General features: G+C 35.4%; 1 protein-coding gene across 1 annotated transcript in view; it reads right to left on the reverse strand.

The window, feature by feature from the left end:
* LOC145255562 (dynein axonemal heavy chain 6-like) overlaps positions 1 to 21629 on the reverse strand; it is a 277781-nt gene extending 256152 nt beyond the window's left edge. The window contains exons 1-7 of the mRNA XM_080114017.1: positions 21618 to 21629; positions 21286 to 21504; positions 17776 to 18056; positions 13369 to 13595; positions 8405 to 8595; positions 5710 to 5790; positions 2313 to 2465 (exon numbers count right to left, since the gene is read on the reverse strand). Of these exons, the coding sequence (XP_079970143.1) occupies positions 2313 to 2465; positions 5710 to 5790; positions 8405 to 8595; positions 13369 to 13595; positions 17776 to 18056; positions 21286 to 21504; positions 21618 to 21629 (1164 nt within the window). The remainder of the gene's footprint in view (positions 1 to 2312; positions 2466 to 5709; positions 5791 to 8404; positions 8596 to 13368; positions 13596 to 17775; positions 18057 to 21285; positions 21505 to 21617) is intronic.

Genomic DNA, 21629 nt, shown 5'->3' on the forward strand with positions numbered 1-21629 from the left:
TCTATACTTCATGATAACGATTGGGTGTGCCCCAGGGGCTCTTTTACGGCTAATAAAAACACTCCATTTTTGGGACCGTTTTATCATATTTGTCCAAACTTTTCTGTGTATGTCTATTTAGCAGTTTTGCATGGTGCTGAATTTAAATATGTTTGTGTCTTGCACCACCTCTTTCCATTAGTACATGCTCATTTTGGTGGTACTATTAACCACATGGACATGTCATAGTGTTTTTTAATAACTGATATACTGCTAGCCATCGAAAACATGTGGCTATGACCAGGTTGAAAAACTTCATTTTAATTTTGCATGGGAATCACAGTACGGAGTGGGACAATCTCAGGGCACGTGGTCTACCAGCTACAATGGATAAAAAAATTTGCCGCTAATGCAAATAAGTCTTTTCTTGTACATTTAAAATATAGTTTTACTAATATCTGTATGATGTGCATAACATTTTATGGTTTTATTTATATTTTTGGGTCTAATATGTATATTTTTTTAACACTCATGCTCATTCTAAGTTAAATTTACATTGAAAAGTGATCACCCACTTTTCGAAAAAGTAATTTCTTCATATCATGAAAACTTTCTTTTTGCGACGGAAACGGTTTGCAGACTCGTTTTTAGTACACTGAAATCTACAATAAAATATTTCGTTATATACGAACATGAGACGGGCCTTAAAGTAAAATAATACCGGATTTTGGGGGCATATTAGCCGTTTAGTTGTACAAATATCCTCAAACAAGGTAATCACTAAAAGGGACTCTTAAAAGTCGTCACCTGTATCGAGCAAAAGTTTAAAACCACTGATTATATGTCAGCCTACGTCACAGTAACATATATTGAGTGAGTTCCTAACAGTATTTTGTATAGTTTTTTAATTTAAACTCATTTTCCCAAAATTTACCCAAACTTAACGTGTTTGATACAGTCTGCCGCCATTTGTATTTTTCAAATATACCGATAAACACTGCATGTTTTTGAACCAATTAAACATTATACATTACATAAAAACACTACAATCTTATTCAGTTAGGTAGAACATTTACTTTTCTTGCCTTTGATAACATTTATTTGTTATATATTTATTTTTTGACAACTTCTTTGTATCTTTGTTTAGTAATACAAACCCTTTTCATTTAATGTAACGTTTAGTTGGTTCGAAAAACAGTGTTTATCGATGTATTTGAAAGATACAAATGGTGGTGGACACTGTTGATTACGTTAAGTTTGAGAAAGTGAGTTAAAACTAAAAAACTACAGAAAATATTGTCACAAACCCACCGATTATGTCAGCCTATGTCATGGTAACATATATTCGGTGGTTTTTTGACACTGTATTGTATAGTTTGTAGTTTTCAAATTACTTTCCCAAACTTAACGTATTCAACAGAGTCTGCAACCATTTCTGTTTTTCGAGCCGATTAAACATTTTACATTACATAAAAACACTAAACAATTATCCAGTTAGGTAGAAACGTAACTTACCTTACCTTTGCTTTCATTTATTTGTTTTTGGACAACTTTTTCGAATCTGTGTATAGTAAACGCCCCCCCCCCCTCATTCAAATATTAATTACTAACTCACATGTTTGTATACAGAAAAAAAAAAAAAAAACATTTAACGTTTCAACATTTTTGCTACGTTCAGCTTTATCCACTGATTGTTGGTCGAGCCCAAGCCATGATTGGCGGTAATCCCGAGGATCAGAATCCAATTCTGCAAGAGTACCATTTTTTTTCATTTTCGCCTTTTTGTTTTAACTTTTTGGAGTGGATTTCTGTACTAAGAATATAAGAAACATGCATTTTCTCTTTTTATTAGAATTTTCCATTACACCAAATTGAGCCACAGCAATGCGTGAAAGGGTACAGCTAGTATATATATATATATATATATATATATATATATATGAAATTTATTTATACAAACATTGATGGCTACATATGTGCATACATGTTTCTGTAATCACCCGCGTTTGGGGGATAACGTCCTCAGGCCAAGAATTATCGTTGAGAACTCTATATCCACTATCTCTCTCTCTCTCTCTCTCTCTCTCTCTCTCTCTCTCTCTCTCTCTCTCTCTCTCTCTCTAGGATTCGGAACTGCGTCTGTATAGTTGGGTATAAGCTTGTTGAAAGTTGTCATTTTGATGTAGAATCCGCCCATGCAATGAGTGTTTTTATCGCCCATAGTATGACTTACTAAACAACATACAAATCACTCCATGAGTGAGAGCATGCAATTGCGAAAGAAAAAAAAAAAACGTAATTATAGAACCGATGCGCGTCCACCATTGTTTCACCTTAATAGGTCCAACATATTTGGAAGCTCGGATCGTTGCAACGGTGACTTGACTTTCTTCGAGAAGTGGCAACAAGTCTTCAACTCCAACGATAATCCAAGAGCTTGCGTGCGGAATTATCTTGAGGTATGTCATTTCCCACAAATGGGTAATCTGAAACAATAAAAAACTATAGCGATAGAATATATGCAAGGTACATTCAAAAGGTTTGGGGCAACTTGCCAGACGTGACGTTAAAATTACTAGACTCTGAGACCTGATAGAAACTGATGTTCAGGCTGGTAGACTTAAGTTTGAAATAACATTTTCGGTGGTCTGTCAGGCTTCAGGTACAAATAACACCTGCAAGTCTGTTAGGCACAAGTTTGAAGCAGCATGCTCGTTGGTCTGTCAAGCTTAAATTTTGAAATAGCATGTTGGCTGGTCTATTTGGTTTAAGTTTGAAATAGCATGTTCGATAGTCTGTCAGGCTTAAATTTGAAATAGCATGTTTGTTGGTTTGTTAGGTTTCAGGTACAAATAACATCTAAAAGTCTGTCAGGCTTAAATTTGAAATAGCATGTTTGCTGGTCTATTTGGTTTAAGTTTGAAATAGCATGTTCGATAGTCTGTCAGGCTTAAATTTGAAATAGCATGTTTGTTGGTTTGTTAGGTTTCAGGTACAAATAGCATCTACAAGTCTGTCAGGCTTATTTGAAGTAGTATACTCACTGGTCTATCAGGCTTGTTTGAAATAGAATTTTCGCTTGTCTGTTAGGCTTCAGATACAATTAACATGTTCGTTAGTCTGCCAGGCTTAAGCTTCAAATAGCATCTTCACTGGTCTGTTAGGCTTACGATTGAAATATCATGTTTACTAGTCTCTCAGCCTTAATTTTAAAATGGCATGTTCACTGGTCTGTCAGGCTTAAGCTTGAAATAGCATGTTTGTTAGTCCGTCATACTTGAGTTTCAAATAAAATGTTCGCTGGTTTGTCATTGAAATAGAAAGGAAGATCGCTATAATAGCACTCAGGGCACTGACAGAAGCAGTGGTAACCTTAAAGAAAATCTTTGAGTGCAGAAACCTGTCCAACTTACTAGTAAACTCTAGATAACCATAGATAAGTTAAAATAGAAACTAAAACAGAAAAAAAATATCAATTTTTTTAGATTTTTATCACTTTAGGAATTAATATCATATAACACATATGTGCTGAAAAGCAAAATACTCTTTTATCTATAGCTGAATATTTTGCTAATTGCATTTTATTTCCTCTGATGATATGAGCCATTATTGAAAATCCATGGATTAAGGAAACAAACATAATTTTTCTCTATATATTCCTTGTTTCAAACAATAAATTCTTAACTTAAAAATATATGTGTTTATATTTTTATTTACAAAATTGTACTTTAACCATTAAACTTATATATTGCTCTATTTTTTAAATATTGAGCTTTACCTTTTTGGCTAGGATCATCCTGAAAGTATTACCTTAATGTAATATCTGACAGGATAATTTACTTTATCTTTAATCTGTGGATTATCTCACTTTATATATATATATATATATATATATATATATATATATATATATATATATTTGTATATTTTGGCAGCAAGCCATTATTTAGACACGTCTGATTGAACACGACAGAGTTATTCCTTTTTCCGATCTTTCTGGATATCTTTTCTATTTGTCTAGCGGTCTTTTTAATTTCGGCAGGCATACAATATAGAATGGCGCCCAAATTTTTTGCTTGGCCATATTTTTCTCAAGCGCTTTCTATCGGTGCATCCGATTATCGTCAGGAGCAATTGTTCTTGTTTTCTTTTCCTTTGAGGCTTCGTGTATTTATAATTTTATTATTATCTTTTTATTGTTTAATTAGCTGTAGAGGTGGATACAGTAGGAGTTTTTTTTTACATAGGCATCACCACATTATCAAGGCCAAGAGGCCACTCAAGGATAAGGGTTAAAGAGTGTACAGTAGAAATTGGACAATATAGTAATCATTAGTAATGAAAATTTGGTAAATTTGATAACTTATATGGAACGGCTCATCAAGAACTTATTTACTTTAGACTTGAACACAACCATATTGTAGTCAGCCGGAAAGCAGGAAAACGGAAGACAATTGGAACGGCTCATCAAGAACTTATTTACTTTAGACTTGAACACAACAATATTGTAGTCAGCCGGAAAGCAGGAAAAACGGAAGACAATTCCACAGATTTGAAGACAAATTGTTTTTATTGTATTTTTATTTTTAGTTTCGATTTTCTAATTTTATAGTTTATTCATTTAGTTTCATGTGAGTTATTAAATACTGTTAGTACATTTATTCCGGTGTTAAATGAGATCCGATTTAAAAAGGGCGGAAGATTTTTTTTTTATAAGTATGGCTTCTAGTAAATTTTGTCGTCGTGTGCAGTTGTTAAGGTATCTGATTTTAGTATTGTTAGTTAAGAGATTTCTAATGTTGGACGACTGTAGGTTTTTATCGTGGGATGTTAGGTGTTGCTTTATGGCACTATTGTCAGCTAAATGATAGGTTAGTCGTTGGGAGAGTGTTGTTGTTGGATGGCCTATGTATGCGTTGTATGAGTTTTTAGAGTGGGTTCGGAGACATTGTACCTGGCGATAATTGGATGCACCGATAGAAAGCACTTGAGAAAAATATGGCCGAACAACTTTTGGGCGCCCTCCTATATTATATGCCTACTGAAATTAAAAAGACCGCTCGGCAAATAGAAAAGATATCCAGAAAGATCGGAAAAAAGAATAACCCTGTCGTGTTCAATCAGACGTGACTATATATATATATATATATATATATATATATATATATATATATATATAAATGCATGCAAAATCTGATCCCGCATTTTGCTAATTCCTAGCCTCTGATGAGAAGGAAAGTATTTCTTCGAAACTCCGTGGATTAAGGACTATCCACTTATCTAGTGTTTCCTTTTCAGATTAAATATTATGTTTTTAACTCATTTCAAAGTGTTTTTTAACATGTTTTATTAACTGTTTGCTCGTATATATATATATATATATATATATATATATATATATATATATATATATGTGTGTGTGTGTGTGTGTGTGTGTGTGTATATATATATATATATGTACTTCGTTTTCGTCGTGCAAGTATAAAATGTGCTGAACAAAACTATTTTAAGTGTTAAGAGATACGTATTGACCTTAGTCTTGAAAAGGTCAAGAATGTAGGTATGAGGAAAACAATTAGCAGGAAGAGAGGTCCACAAGTCTGCGGTTGTTGAAAAGAAGCTATTGGAATAGGAAGATGTATTACGATGAAGTATCAAAACAGCAGGTTGATGGAGGTCACGGGGTCAAACGAGCTGGGACAACGAATATAACAATTTCTAAAGACTTACTTTTTTTAACATGCTTTCCAAAGTTCCTTCGTTGCTGGCACAACTACTGATTTCTTGGATTTGGTCTTTGAATCGAAACACCTGAAACAAAAAACGAACCAAAATTCTTATGGATGAACGCAAGAGATTCTTTTACACAGACATGAATGATGAATGAAAAGTCATCACTTCAAGTCAATTAAATAAATGTTGCCAAAGAATAAAACAGAGTTTTATTTATATTGTTGCGACTATTGTTCTTATCTTAAGTGTTACTTGCACAGCGTTTTGATCGATGTAACCTATGGCCTTCTTCGGGTGTGTCTTGTTGAACTCAGGAGTTTGTATTGTGTTATTTTCACAATGATTCGGAGTGTGTGTGTGTGTGTGTGTGTGTGTGTGTGTGTGCGTGCGTGTGTGTGTGCGTGTGTGTGTGCGTATGTGTGTGTGCGTATGTGTGTGTGCGTGTGTGTGTGTGCGTGTATGTGTGTGTGTTTGTGTGCGTGCACGCGTGTGTGTGTGTGCGTGTGTGTATGTGTGTTTGTATGCGTGTGTGTGCGCTCGCGCGTGTGTGTGTGTGTGTGTGTGTGTACAATTCTCCTACAGCTCACATCACTGGACGGATCATGACCAAACCTGGCATGATGATAGTTCCCCACCTAGAGATGTATTACAGCATTTGCCAAGGTAGATGTAAAAAATCAAGGTCATAGCCTATATATATATATAAATATATATATATATATATATATAAATATATATATATATATATATATATATATATATATATATATATATATATAAATCTGGACGTCTGTGCGTGCGTCTGGTCAAGAATATGCTCCTATATGGTTGACTATTTTAAAAAACTGATTACATATAATGATAGAAGATGTATCGAGACACAGGAATGGGTATGTTTGATCTGACATTACGGTGGTTCATTAAAATTGTGGAGTCTGCGTTCGCACCTGGTCCACAAAGTATGGAAATAAAAAATTAAAAAATTTAAAAAAAACGTTTACATGTGTTTTTGATATAGATGTACATAAGAATACTTTGATAAGTATGTTTTAACTTAAATAGGGATGGTATAATAAAATTGTGGAGTCTGCGTTCGCGCCTGGCCTCCATAGAATGGGAATAGGCACAGACTTTAATAAAGACTTTTCATATCTATCTGCGTAAGTATACTTTGATAATTATGTTTCAGTTTGAAGAAATATGGTATAATAAAATTATTGGGTGTTCGTTCGCGCCTGACGTCCATAGAATGGAAATATGTCACAAAGTTTAACAAGATTTTTTAATATAGATCGACGGAATATTGTGATAAGTGTTTCAGTGTGAACAGGTATGGTATAATAAATTATGGGTTTATCTATTTTATTTTTACTTTCATCATATTTTGCTTTGGTTTTGATACCCCCGAATTCGAAGCTATCTCTTTACAGCCCTTCCTCTTCATAACCTATCATACTTTCATAAATCAGAGTCTATTTTCTGTACGCTGTTTTTGAACCCAGTCAACGACGGGTACTTTTGCTAGTATATATATATATATATATATATATATATATATATATATATATATATATATATATATATACTTTCCTACAACCCACATCACTGGACCGATCATAACCAAATGTTACCTGATGATGGTCTCCGACCTAGGGATGGTGCACACTATTTTTCAAGGTAAAGGTCAAAGGTTTATGTCATATTTGGTTCGGCTCTTGCAACATCCACTTATTGCAAGGGTGCCTGCAAAACAAGTACCCGAGTATACAGAAAAGTCCAGCGCAAAGCGTGGGTATCTTTGCTAGTATCAATATATTAACCATATAAATATATCTACGATATAAATATATCACTGCATAAATATATCGATTATATAAATATAGCAAGCATATAAATATCTCTACCATATAAATATATCTAATGATACATTACCTGGAAGAACTTCGTTGAAGCCCCTCAGCTAAACGTTAACAGGGAACATGAGTTGGAATAGATACATTGAGGGCATTGCCAAGGCTGCTACAAAGAAGGTGGGTTCTCTATACCCTGCTAGAAAGTTACTTATACATTAGAGTATACTGTATCCCACCAAGGCCACCATTTTCCTATGGAGGGAGTACTGTTGCCACATTTATTCAGTAATACAGAAGATATATGTCCTTACTGACAAAATAATGTTCCTACAACAGTATTTTTTAAAATAGTTTTACAGGTTTTAAAGCAACTTCTAAGACTATATATATATATATATATATATATATATATATATATATATATATATATATATATACTAATTTGTATATTCTATAAAGATACAGATAAGGAAACAGTTTTTCGTTGATCTTTGAAGAAAAAGAGGAGGAGGAGAAGGAGGAGGAGAAGAGACGATTTTTTAAAGTATTTATTTTATAATATAGGGGGCATTTTTTTTTCTTTTAATAAATAAACGTAGAAATCTTAGACATGACAATAGGAATAGCAGATATGACAATAGGAATAGCGAGGGAGCACCATAAACACCTATCTCAACAAACCGCAACCTCAAAGCTTGCTGAAATCCTCCCCTTCCCCCATGAATCTGAATCATATCATAGTAACTCCTTATGTTTCAATGGCAATATGTCTTGTTTGGGGAGACGAAAAAAAAAAAAAAGTAAAATTAAAAAGAAAGAGAGAAAAAATAGGAACATGCTTTTTGTTCCATGAGGACGCTGAGGGTTATGGAATTGTCTTTATCCACTCTAGTGCCCATAATTTGCTCCAGTTGTTCCCAGTGTCGCGTCTTCAGTGACGGGTTACAAAGACTGAGGATGACTGGCATGCCTTGCTTGAAACCCATGACACTCGCTCGTAATTTTGGTAAAAGCTCGTTTGCAGGTAAACCTAAAAAAAAAAAAAATACAAATTAAAAGAGAAAGTTCTTAAGGCAAAGAATCTTACTCCTATTTACTGCCTCCCCACGAGGAATAGGTGTGACACAAGTTCGATTTAATTTAAAGGAAATACGTAAAGACAAGTAAACCCAATACACACACACACACACACACATATATATATATATATATATATATATATATATATATATATATATATATATATATATATATATATACATATATATATATTCTTTTAATCTGAGATACATTATTCAGGCAGAGACTATTTGCTTGCCTTCTCGTGAAAGAAAGTTAGAAGTAACATTGGTTTTTAATGTGTATTACATATGTGTGCCGATCATAGCTCGTATTGTCTAGGGATTTATCAGCACCCACATGTAATAAAATTAAAACAAAAGAAAAAGATTTAACGAAAAAGAAATTTATTAAAAAATAAATTAACAAGAAAAAACAAAAGAAAAGATTACCATGTTTGAAGGGCGACAACTCGCTAATAAATTGTCTCCCTTAGATCATAAAGATCGTAATTCTTAATGTATTGTTTTGAAATGTTTTGTTTAGTGTATTTTTATATGTATATGTGTTTCGGTCAACAAACTCAAAGAATAAATAAAAACTTTACCAGAATCCAGACAGCCAGTTCTTCAGTGAGGTTTTTGTTTTTACGGCCTTATGTGGAAGCCGGAATTCGGACATTGGTTGCCTCTTTTTGCATCCCAAAATATGTCACGAACTGACTTTACCCACCAATAGCGTTTCTTTTATATGAGTTTTAAAAGGAACTTTCTGGAACCTTCTAGAGACTCAAAAAAGGAACAAAAACGCGTTCTACGCCTTTTTATATTTATAGACGCCGATTATTATTTATTTTTATGAATAACGACATTCTAGAAACGTCTTTATGTTTTAATTAATATATCAATAAACATATTTATATATTATAAGAAATATTTATATATTTCTTAATCCAATCATAGGAGAGAATATGTTCTCCTATGACATGTGGAAAATATCCAGCTCCCAAATAGAGGGCATCTAGATTGCAACAAAAATTTAAAAAAAGAAGGTTGCATCAATCTTGAATAACGTCTCTTTTTCTGAGCAAGGACATGACAGATACTACACTTTGATCGTAGTTCAAAGGCTGAATGTAGCACTACTGGGTATTTATTTCTCTCTCACAGGGAGAAATGTGATGCAAGTGTTTGAAAGTTAGCTTGAAAAGTCAGCATCCCCGATGAGCATAAGCGCTTGGGCAGCCCCGTCAGCATTCCCCAGTAAGGGCGCCTCACTCGATTAGCAATAAGCTAACCCTTTCTTAAAGAAAAACCTCCTGGAATTGCTAGACCTCCTAGAATTACTCAGGAATGCACTATTCTGTAAAAGTGAAAGGTCAAAACAAAAATGGTTTACACTTTGTTGATTTTGGTGCCGAGGTAGAAATTGGGACTAATTTTTCAATCCTAGTAGGTTATCAGGATCATGACTTCCAACGCAAACATTTGCAATATTTTTAAATTGCCTTTTAATGTCCGGAATATCTAGATATCTCTAAAAACGAGTATCTGGATTGAAACAAAAACGTTTTTTGGGGGGGAGGGGGGTTTAAATTGGGCCGAAGGATTATTTTTTTCATTTTCGGAAGAGTTACACTAGTGAAAAAGGGAAGACAACTCAAAATGACTTATTTTTCTCAGAACTTTTATTGAATTAAAAAAACATTATCTTTTTAAAAAAAAAAATTAAAAAAAGAAACGTTATATGAAAAATACATTCCATCCGTGTTATTATATTCTAAACCGAATGTTATATTGCATTATTGAAAAAAATATTTATTTTGAAAATAATTATTTCGAGATATACAAGATTGAATGATAAAATTGGTGTTCTAAAGAAAATAAGACTACAGCGTTATTTTAAAACTTTTATTGAAAAAAATCAATTCAGGTAACTTGATTATGTAGTAGAGCTGATATCTATTGAATGTAGCCGCTTTCAGCACCAATCATCGCCTCGATGTGGGTCTGCAACTGGGAGCATGCCTTTTCCACAAGCACCAGCAGGAGCTCAGGGAATAATCGGTGGATGGTGGCGATCATGTTGGCTTTGGTGCTGTGGGAGGTAATGTTAGTGATGATACATGACCAAACTAAGTAGCCTAGTGGGTTAAGGTTAGAGAAGGAGGGGGCAGTGAGAAAAAGTTAGCACTCCTTCTTTGGCTTTGTGGGCCGGCACCAAGTCCTGCTGCCACACCCAATCTGCACTGACCCATGGTAAAGTACTAAGTAAAATTCAATTCTAAGAGTAGAAGGTTCAATCCTAGGTACAGACGATACTAAGAATACAATTCTGAATTACTTAAGACTTATATCCGGTCATGGCTGATGGAACGAGAACATGCTACCCTTAGTGGATTAAATAAATCTACATTTAAAAGAAAATGCAAATTATTTGTAAATTTTTTATCAAAAGAGAAAGTTAGATATTAGCCAACAAAAAAGGTTAAAGTATAATTACTACTGATAAATTTTCAAAATCATTTGGATTATTTCGACTATTGTTCCACTTCTGAGTCATTCTCACAACGTAACCTCCGACCTTCTTTAAGTGTATCTTGCCGAATCTGAGAATCTATACAAAATTTTGAATGGAATCCTTTATTTAATTGACGGGGATGTCATGTTCGCATTCCATCAGCCATAACCATGAAAAAGTCTTAAGTAATTCACAATTGTATTTTCTTCCTCAGAACTGCTAGACTTTGGAATTCCCTTTCGGGTTCCTGCTTCCCCAACTGTACTGACATGCAGAAGTTCAAGTGTAACGTGAACCGACATCTTGCTGCCCACATAGTACCCCTGTAGCTTATGTCCCTGATAGTAGCTCCCTACATCAAATTGGCAATGTGTCTTGTTTGGGGTGAAAATGTAATATAAAACAAAAAAGTATCGTCTGCATTGACCCATGATAAAGTAAAAAGTAAATTTCAATTCTATGTGACACGATTCTAAGAGTAGAAGGTTCAATCCTTAGTACAATTTTGAATTGCTGAAGAGTTATATCTGATCATGGCTGACAGAACGAGAACATGCTACCCTTAGTGGATTAAATAAATGGTTCCGTTTGAAATTAATTCTATGCAGATTCTTGAGTTGAACACAAAAATTTCTGTATTAGACAAGATACACTTGAAGAAAGTCAGTTACATTAGCGAAAATGTGAAAATGACACTCAAGATGAGAACAACAGTCCGAATATTTTAAGTAATACAAAAAAAAATCAATCCTCATCTCAAAAAATCGGAAACAAAAGTCTGAAAATGTTTCTGAATAAATTTGTTCATCAAGAATAAATATGGAACAGGATTAAATATTAAAATATCAAGAATAAATATGGAACAGGATTAAATATTAAAATATTAAAATTGATTCATAATATTTTTTTTTCTTTTTAAGAACATGAATAAACAATTATCATAAATGACTTGCGGAAAAGAATTAACCTTAAACAAAATGCGAATCTCCTGCGTTTTCTTTTACTACTTTTATATAAACAGTAAAAATTCAAAACGCTTCAGATATAATTTACAACAAGTGAATTTTGAAAATGTTTCTTTATAAATATGTTCCTTGGCATTAATGACAACAGAGAGAGGATCTGAGTGTGAGTATAAAGACTATTTCTAAATATTATAAATCAAAAAATAAATACCGAACAAGATTTAATATTAAAATCGATTTGAAATGCAATTAATTTTTAAAAACATGGATAAATATTTGCCATAAGCGAAAAAAGGTTAAGTATCATGTATTGAAAAAGCTATTAACGTTGAACAAAATGTGAATCGTCTGCTCTTATTTTATATATAAGCGGTACAAATTCAGAAATTAGCCAATAAAAATGCTTAAAATATAGTTTACTAATAGTGAATCTTAAAAATGTTTCTTTACAAATGTGTTCCCCAGTGTTCATGATTGACAGTGGGGAGCTGATCTAAGTGTGAAATTAAAATATGAAAGATCAGAAAATACATATCGAACAAGATTAAACATGAAAATATTAAAATTGATTCGAATGCAATTCTTCTGTATTCAGAATATGGACAAATAATTGCCATAATTTTACAAGAGGGATTTTCACTTATCAAGGCCTGATGGTGACTGGGACAACAGCGTAGTAATCATAAGTGATGGAAATTGGGTAGATAATGATTATTTAAGAGGATGACTTAATAAGGATTTGTTTAGATAAGGCTTGAAAATGGACATGTTGTAGTCAGCTGGAAAGCAGGATAGCGGAACAGAGTTCCATAGGCGGACAGTTCCAGGAAAGAAGCTTTGTTCATGGAATTTGCTATAAATGTGTCATGAATTACTTGTGGAAAAGAACTATCATGTCTTGAAAAAGCTCTTAACGTTAAACAAATGGTGAATCGTCTGGCTTTGCTTTATTTATGCTGTGAACCAGTAAGAGTCTGTAAGAAAGACACAGCTCAGTATGTAGTGAAACTGAAAAATATTGAAAGAAAAGCAAATACAAGTAAAGACTGTTGTTATACGTCAGTCCTGCTGCCACGTATGCATATATTGTGTATAACACTGAGGGACATGTTCTTCCAATTATATATTAAGTGGAAGAGCTCATTGTTATCCGTAGGGTGGGCACCACAACAACATATGAGCCATACAAGTTCAGAAATTAGCCAATGAGAACGCTTAAAATATAATCCCTTTCTCTAGTCTGTGCATTTGGTGCTTACCTTTCTCAAGCAAGTAGACGGTCTGGTTGAATCTTGTCATTTGTTTCTGCAGATTGCTGACATCGATGTCTTGAAAAGGAATGGACATCCAATCTGTGAGCAATTTGTGCCATTCCTTGTCGGCCTCCACAACCAATTTTCGTAATCCAAGGTCTCGTTCAAGTTCGGTCAGGTCTTTGAATATTCGCACAATCAAATATTTTGAGTCTTCTGTCAGTTCATCTTCACTGAAATGTCAAGATGTCATCAGAATGTGAAAAATAAAAATTAAAAAAACTTGGGCCACTTAATATAAAGGTCAATAGCCACTTGAAAATAAGTGTTTAGCCGACGGAAATGGTTGTCAGCCGAAAGATGAGGAACAATACAGGAGTACTAATATATATTAATGGTGTGAACCGAATTTTACTGAGAGGCCACTGTTGAGTTCATTAAATGCCAGAAAGTTTTCTCTTCTAATAGTTTCTTTCTCTAGAACGGCTAGACTTTGGAATTCCCTTCCTGCTACCTGTTTCCCAAACTGTACTGATATGCAGAAGTTCAAAGGCAACGTAAACCAACAGCTTCATCTTTCTTCGGCATGATCCCAATTAGTAGCCGCTTACGTCCAGTGGCAATATGTCTTGTTTGGCGTTAAGGTGAATAATAAAAAAAGGGTGGTTGAGATTTTTTTTTATTTATTTATTTTTTTTTTTTACAAGGTGGTCACCACTTATCAAGGCCCGGAAGCCACTCAGAGATAAGGGTTATTGTAAGTACAGTACGTTAGTGTGGATATTTAAAGTGTTCACTAAAGGGGGCGGTTCATCAGGAATTTGTTTACGTTGGACTTGAAGACATCCAAGTTGTAGTCAGGAGGGAAGCAGACAGACGGAACAGTGTTCCACAGGCGTGCAGTTCTAAGAAAGAAGCTTTGTTCATGGAATCTACGTTTTGATTTAGGCATAGAGAAAGAGTGGGGAAAGTTTTTGACAGTGGATTCAGCTAGACCGGTGTTTTTTGTAACAGATTGGCGAGGGGGGACCAGAAATTGGAGTTCAGATTAAATTTGGAGATGACGATAACCCTTTATGAATCAGTCGCAATATGTCTCTGTTTTCTTTTTTCGCTTTTCTTAATTCGGTTTTATTTAAGGAATTTAAATGTAATAACATCTTCAACATATATATTTTTTTTTTTACACAGGCATCACCACATTATCAAGGCCAAGAGGCCACTCAAGGATAAGGGTTAAAGAGTGTACAGTAGAAATTGGACAATATAGTAATCATTAGTAATGAAAATTCGGTAAATTTGATAACTTATATGGAACGGCTCATCAAGAACTTATTTACATTAGACTTGAACACAACCATATTGTAGTCAGCCAGAAAGCAGGAAAACGGAAGACAATTCCACAGGCGTGCAGTTCTAAGAAAGAAGCTTTGTTCATGGAATCTACATTTAGGTTTAGGCACAGATAAAGAGTGGGGGGAATTATTGATAGTGTTTTCAGCTAGACGAGTGTTTCTTGTGAAAGTTAGGTGAGGGGGACCATAGGCTGAAGCTCAGTCGAACACTTTCCATGAAAATAACGATACATCAGAGACAAACTCGCAACATCTCTTCTGTGAGATGGAGGTTGCAGTGAAGAGAAAAGGACATCTCCTACGAGGCTACGAAGTCTATTTTGAACCCTATCAAGGCAGGACAAGTCCTTTCTAGCAGCTCCTGCCCAGATGTGGCAGCAGTATTCCATCCTTGGACGTACCTGGCTCTTATATAGATAGAGAATTGCATTAGCAGTGAGATATCTACCAGATCGATAGAAAGATCCGACCATTTTTCCAGCGGCCTTGGCAACAGATTTGATGTACGTGTTCCATTTAAGATCAGGAGTAATGGTCAAGCCCAGAAGCTTGTCAAAACTTGAGGCTTCCTGAAGACGAGAGCCATTCATTTCAATTGATGCCAGATGTGGATCAGAATGTTGATGATGTAAAGAGAGAAGCTTGGTTTTAGATGCATTAAAAGTAACCAGCCACTCCTTTCCCCATTGTAATATCAGGATGGTTGTAGTACACCATCCCCTTAAGTAATCCAAATTTCCACTACTAACGATTACTATGACACGTTTCCCTTGACCACTGTTCACTCATTAAACCTTTATCCTCTAGTGGCCTCTGGACCTTGATAAGTGGTGATTCGTTTGTAAAAGAAAAAGTTCTATGAGGCAGATGGAAAAGAACTCTTCACTTATCTCCAGTAGGCTTTCCTGAAGTCACAATCATCTAGATGTAGACTCGGCTAAAGGTCTCATATTTTACATCAAACTGACCCCATCATATATAATGACATCCTAAACAAAAATCATCATCAAACCTAAACAAAAACAATTCGTCTTCTCCCTGGAGACTGGTATTCACAAACATCCTGTTGGTTTAAAAGAATCTTTTCTCCTCAGATATACTAGAATTAAGTGAAGTTGAACTCTGAGGTGCCTTCAATAAGTTTCCAGACTTTTTTTTTTTTTTTTTTTACATAGGCGTCACCACTTATCAAGGCCGATCGGCCACTCAAGGATAAGGGTTAAAGAGTGTACAGTAGTCAAAAGGACAATATAGTAATCAATAGTAATGGAAGTTCGGTAAATTTGTTAACTTAAGTGGAACGGCTCATCAGAAACTTGTTCACGTTGGACTTGAAGACAACCATATTATAGACAGCTGGAAAGCAGAAAAACGGAAGACAATTCCACAGGCGTGCAGTTCTAAGAAAGAAGCTTTGATCATGGAATCTACGTTTAGGTTTAGACACAGATAAAGAGTGGGGAAAATTATTGATAATGTTTTCAGCTAGTCTAGTGTTTCTTGTGAAAGTTTGGCGAGGGGGGACCATAGATTGAAGCTCAGTCGAACAATTTTCATGAAAATAACGATAAAGCAGAGACAAACTCGCAACATCTCTTCTGTGAGATAGAGGTTGCAGCGAAGAGAAAAGGACATCTCCTACGAGGCTACGAAGTCTATTTTGAACTCTATCAAGGCAGGACAAGTCCTTTCTAGCAGCTCCTGCCCATATGTGGCAACAGTATTCCATCCTTGGACGTATCTGGCTCTTATATAGATAGAGAATTGCATTTTTCGTATGAGCACTTTTAATTGATAGTACACACATGAAATTCTAGTCCCCTTCAGAGTAATCTCCTCCGGCTGCAATACACTTGTTGTGCCGTTGTAACAACTTATGAAAGACCTCATACAATTTCCACTACTAACGATTACTCTGACATTTTCCCATTGACTACTGTACACTCATCCTCGAGTGGCCTCTGGGCTTTGATAAGTGGTGACTCCTTTGTAATAAGAAAAATGCCATTTGAAGTGTGCTGACTTCTTCCAAGAGAATCTATTCCTGAACTCCCTTAAAACTTCAACATAGTATTCCTTGTTGATTGTCTGTCCAGTGGGAACCCAATGCATGGAGATCATACCTGTGCTGTCAAAAAAAAAAAAAAATAGGCTTATCATAAGTTTCTGGGTGGATTTGCTCTGTCTGGCCTTCTTGGGTCTGAGAGAGCCAGCATGTTTACACTGGGAAGTCTGTCTCTTGGTCTCTAGGTCATAGCAGTAGATCCAGCTTTCATTGCAGGTCACCAAAGCATCAATAACTGCGAGATCTGAATTGATCAGCTCAACCATCTCTGTCATGAGAATCTCTTTTTTTCTTATCGTTTCTGAGCATCGTCGAGAAAAACTTTGCACAAATCTTCTGCATCTTTAGTTCCTTGTGGATAATTGTATTACAGTTCCCACACTGACATCAAACTGTGTACATTGTCTCTATAGACACACGACGGTCCTTATCCATGAAATTCTTTATTTGGCCAATCAACTATGATGTTCTGTCTTCCATACTCATCCCACAGGTCTCATAATCCTACAGACTCCCTGCCTTCCTGGAATCTTTTATGCAATTCAAAAACTGATGCTCGATTCATGCAAGATGGTCCAAAAGCAGTCTGAAGCATTCCATACGTTTCTATGGCATTTTTTCCAAATTAAAAACAGAATTTTATTTCATATTGTTCTTCTAAAGTGTCCTCACATCCAGATTGCATTTTTGAAATTCGCCACTTGTGATAATCAGGCTTTAGTAGGATGTATTACAATTCCTGCTGTAGCTGTTCATCTGAACCTGAAATCATAATAATTGGTCAGTCATCTCATAAAATGTATAGCAAAAATATACTGAATTTTCAAGAGTCTGCTATAATTTTAAATGCCTGTACAAAAGAAAAAAAATCTGGAAACTTATTGAAGGCACCTTGTATATTACTTAGTCTCTTATACTTGCTTTAAAATGACAGGATACCTCCATAGTGGTTGTGGTTAAAATCAAATATTTACACCAAAAAATAGAACTTACCTTTCGCTTCTTGTCAGTTCTCGCTGGTGGTTGGCCAAATGTTCACCGTTGCTAGAATGTTCTTTCAGAGTGTTGGACAGACTTTTCAGCTCATCTTCTAGCTCTTGGAGCTTCTTCAGGGCAATACCTTCTGATTTGGCTATCGTGAGCAGATTAGGGTCACGAATTTTCATTCCCAAGGCGATAACATTTGCCCCCGTTTGCGTGATAAGCAGATCCAATTGCGCCTGGAATTTTTCGATCTTCCCTTCTTTTGTGGCCTCGCATGAAATTAATACAGACTTGAAAAAAAAGCAAAGAATGTGGGAAGAAATAAATAGGATGATTAAGCTTATTATTGTCAGAGCAGTGAATTTCAAAAATGCAATCTGAGCCTGAAGACAAGTTAGAAGAACAATATGCTATAAAATCTATTTAAAACTTGGAAAAATGCCACAGAAAAGTATAGAATGCTTTTGGACCATCTTGCATGAATCACACATCAGTTTTTGAATGACATAAAAGCTACAAGGAAGGCAGGGAGTCTGAGGGATTATGAGACGTGTGGGAGGAGTAAGAAAGTTAGAACACCAGAGTTGATTGGCCAAATAAAGAATTTCATGGATAAGGACTGTCGTGTGTCTATAGAGACAGTAACTCTGCAGTTTGATGTCCGGGTTGTAACTAAACACATGAGAAACTGAAGATGTGGAAGATTTACACCAATGTACCGGTTCACAACTCCATCCTAGTCATAGACTTTTTTGACCAAGATGGGCATCAAGGCAGTTCCTCACCCTCCCTATTGTCCAGACCTTGCTCCCTGTGACTTTTGGTTATTCCCTAAGCTCAAGGAAAACCTTAGAGACTGTCATTATGAGACAATTGAGGAGATGAGAAAGGCTGTGACGCGGATCATTGACATGCTCACACACGATGACTTCTAAAGGACCTTCCCGAAGTTGTCAGAATGATACAACAAGTGTATTGCAGCCGGAGGAGATTACTCTGAAGGTAAGTAGAGTTCCGTGTGTGTACTATACATTAAAGTGCCCATATGAAAAAAGTCTGGAAGTTTATTCAAGCCACCTCGTATATATTATTACATCTCCGATTCAGTTTTGAGTGTTTTTGGCTAACCTCAGTCCCAGCATTAATATTTAGGGTATGGTTTCACTCTGTTCTGGCTTCGTCAAGAGCGGGGAAGTCCGCCATTGAAAATGAGCCACCCAACTATATCCCATCAAATGTTACATCCATGAAAGGCACAGATCCTCATATGATACCAAGTCGGGTATGGGCAAAAATGCTTAGATCCCTGTTAGAGTTCCTGTGCACTAATGAAGCAAAAATGGCAGGTTGTTTTGGCAGATTATCCCTCTTTGAGTAAGTCCAGTCCATAGAATAAAATCAGTCCAACAGTTCAAAAAATTTTTTTTTTAATTTGACGATCTCGAATGTTCGATGCCCTTTATGAGGAGTTACGCTTATCAGTTCAAGTCGCAACAAATTCAATCCTGCAATTCCATTCGGATTGAAATATTGTTCCATATCTCTCTCCTTCCTCTTTTTGTGTATTCAGTGCTCCCAATTGATGACCTTGTACAATCCAGTTAGGGAGTCGCCCTCTACACGATTACATCAATTGTATCAGAAGTCTTTATCTAACGCAAAGTAACAAAACTTTTTGGTTAAAACGTCAAGAAGAGGTTCGCTAGTCACAAGTTGAGTCGACAGAGTTCGTTGTTCACAACACGAGATACACGTCGACATTCTCTATTCGCATGTCTTAAACGCTTCTCTCACTCCTCCCAGCGATTCGCCTTTTATGATACTTCGGGCACACCCAATTTGCATATATCACACGAGACTGCTTGAGATCTACACATGACCGGAAGCTTTAAAAGATAACAGCCGCCATCTTGGGCCTCTTTTTTTTTTCTTTTTCTGTATTTCAGCCTGCTGCCGAGACAGATTCTCGCCCGTTTCTGAGGTAGGTCCTATCTATGTCTATCACAGTTTTTAACCATGACACCAGGCCGTGTGGAGTTATTATTTTCATCCCTTTCATTTTCGCACGGGTGCGACGTTTTCACTCGCCTTCCAGTGTCCAATGACAGCATAAAAAAGTATCACTTCCAGACAGCTTGTGTCGTTGTTCATGGCGTGAGAGATCACCCACCCACGCACGTCAATGAAACAAATAACGGTCGTTGATTGGCTAACCCTAATAAGAAGTTTTAAGTCCTCTTTCGTGTACGTGAAAAGACTGCCTTGTGTTATGGTGACGCTGTTTTGTGGGTCACTCGGTGTTGCCCATAACAGGAACGTCACAATATATATATATATATATATATATATATATATATATATATATATATATATATATATATATATATATAAGTGACAATTGTCTCTCTCTCTCCCTACCTCCCTACCTCCCTCCCCCTCTCTCTCTCTCTCTCTCTCTCTCTCTCTCTCTCTCTCTGTGGAACGGTGTCTATCAAACTCCTTTGTCGATTTTTTGTTTGTGGAACAAATTCGATTTATTCTTTAGCTGGTAAAAAAAGCTGCTATGAGGTCAAAATTGAAAAATATCGGAATTTGGCAGTGCTTCTATACACATGCGCAAATATGCATTTACAAGTTAAACAACCTTATTTGTTAGTGTTTTTATATGCACATGAATTTTGGTAAGACAGTAATGATTACAACTGGAGCGCTAAATGTTTTGACTAGTTGATGCCACTAAAGTCATACATATTTTTTAAACTTTGGAATCACTACTATATATTGGGTACAATATAATAATTTATAGATTATTGGTTTTATAATAAATATGAAATCGGCATAAATTAAAATATCATATAATATATATATATATATATATATATATATATTATTATTATTATTATTGTTTCATTTATCCAAATTAAATGTTATAAGAAGAGATAGTATTTTATACATCGACTTGCAGTATTTCCTTCAACAGTGCTCAATACGTGAGTAGAGCCAGGTATTAAATTATGAAAAAATATATATAGCAATCAAGCTACACTAAATTTTCTGCATTTCATCCTCTTAAAAACTCATCAAATTAAAACGCATAGAATTCATGTTACTGTACCGCGGTGTTTAGTTTAGTTCACTAATCCGATCATTTGTTATTTCTGCCCATGGGTTAATGTTTTTCATTAGTCAATGGCAGGGCTTAATTCAGACTAAGGTTTTGCTTACTTTCATTCCCTCGTGACTCGCTATTTTCTTTTTTTTTTTTTTTTTGTGTGTGTAAATGTGTCGAATTAATAGGTGACCCATATGTGCTTGAGGTAGTTTTCTTATTTATATTTTAGGTGTTAGATTAGTTTAGTTCTCTTTTTTTAATTGCTGGATGAATAGACGGACTGCGACATACGTCCATACGTCCACCTATATAAATAAAGTTAAACGCGTGCACACAAATGAACACTCACACAATAGACACAAAGCACGCAAACGGTCGCAAGTACACATTCAAGAATTGATGCTTACCTTCATGAGTTGGAAAGATGAGGCCAGGGTCAAGTGAAGAGCGAATGATTCTTCGTTGATCTTCATCTCATAAAGTCGAATCAAGGAAAAGAGTTTGTTGACGTCTGTAAAGTCCAGCTCAAGGGCAGGTAACTCGTGGTTGAGCCGGTTGATCAGCAATAGGTGTTCAACGCACTCAACAACTGAGTCTGGTTCATGCTCCAAACTGCTAATGTTATCCTGTGAGAAAGTTACGTAACATTCATTTAGTTATATGCATTTACTTATATGATATGCTAGCAGGGAGACCCGACGTTGTCCGGGATTAAATAAATGTTCCGCATTTACAGTACTTTTATTGTCAT

This window comes from Euprymna scolopes, chromosome 31 (assembly GCF_053919585.1).
Source record: "Euprymna scolopes isolate OS-2025 chromosome 31, ASM5391958v1, whole genome shotgun sequence".
Classification (NCBI taxonomy): Eukaryota; Metazoa; Mollusca; class Cephalopoda; order Sepiida; family Sepiolidae; genus Euprymna; species Euprymna scolopes.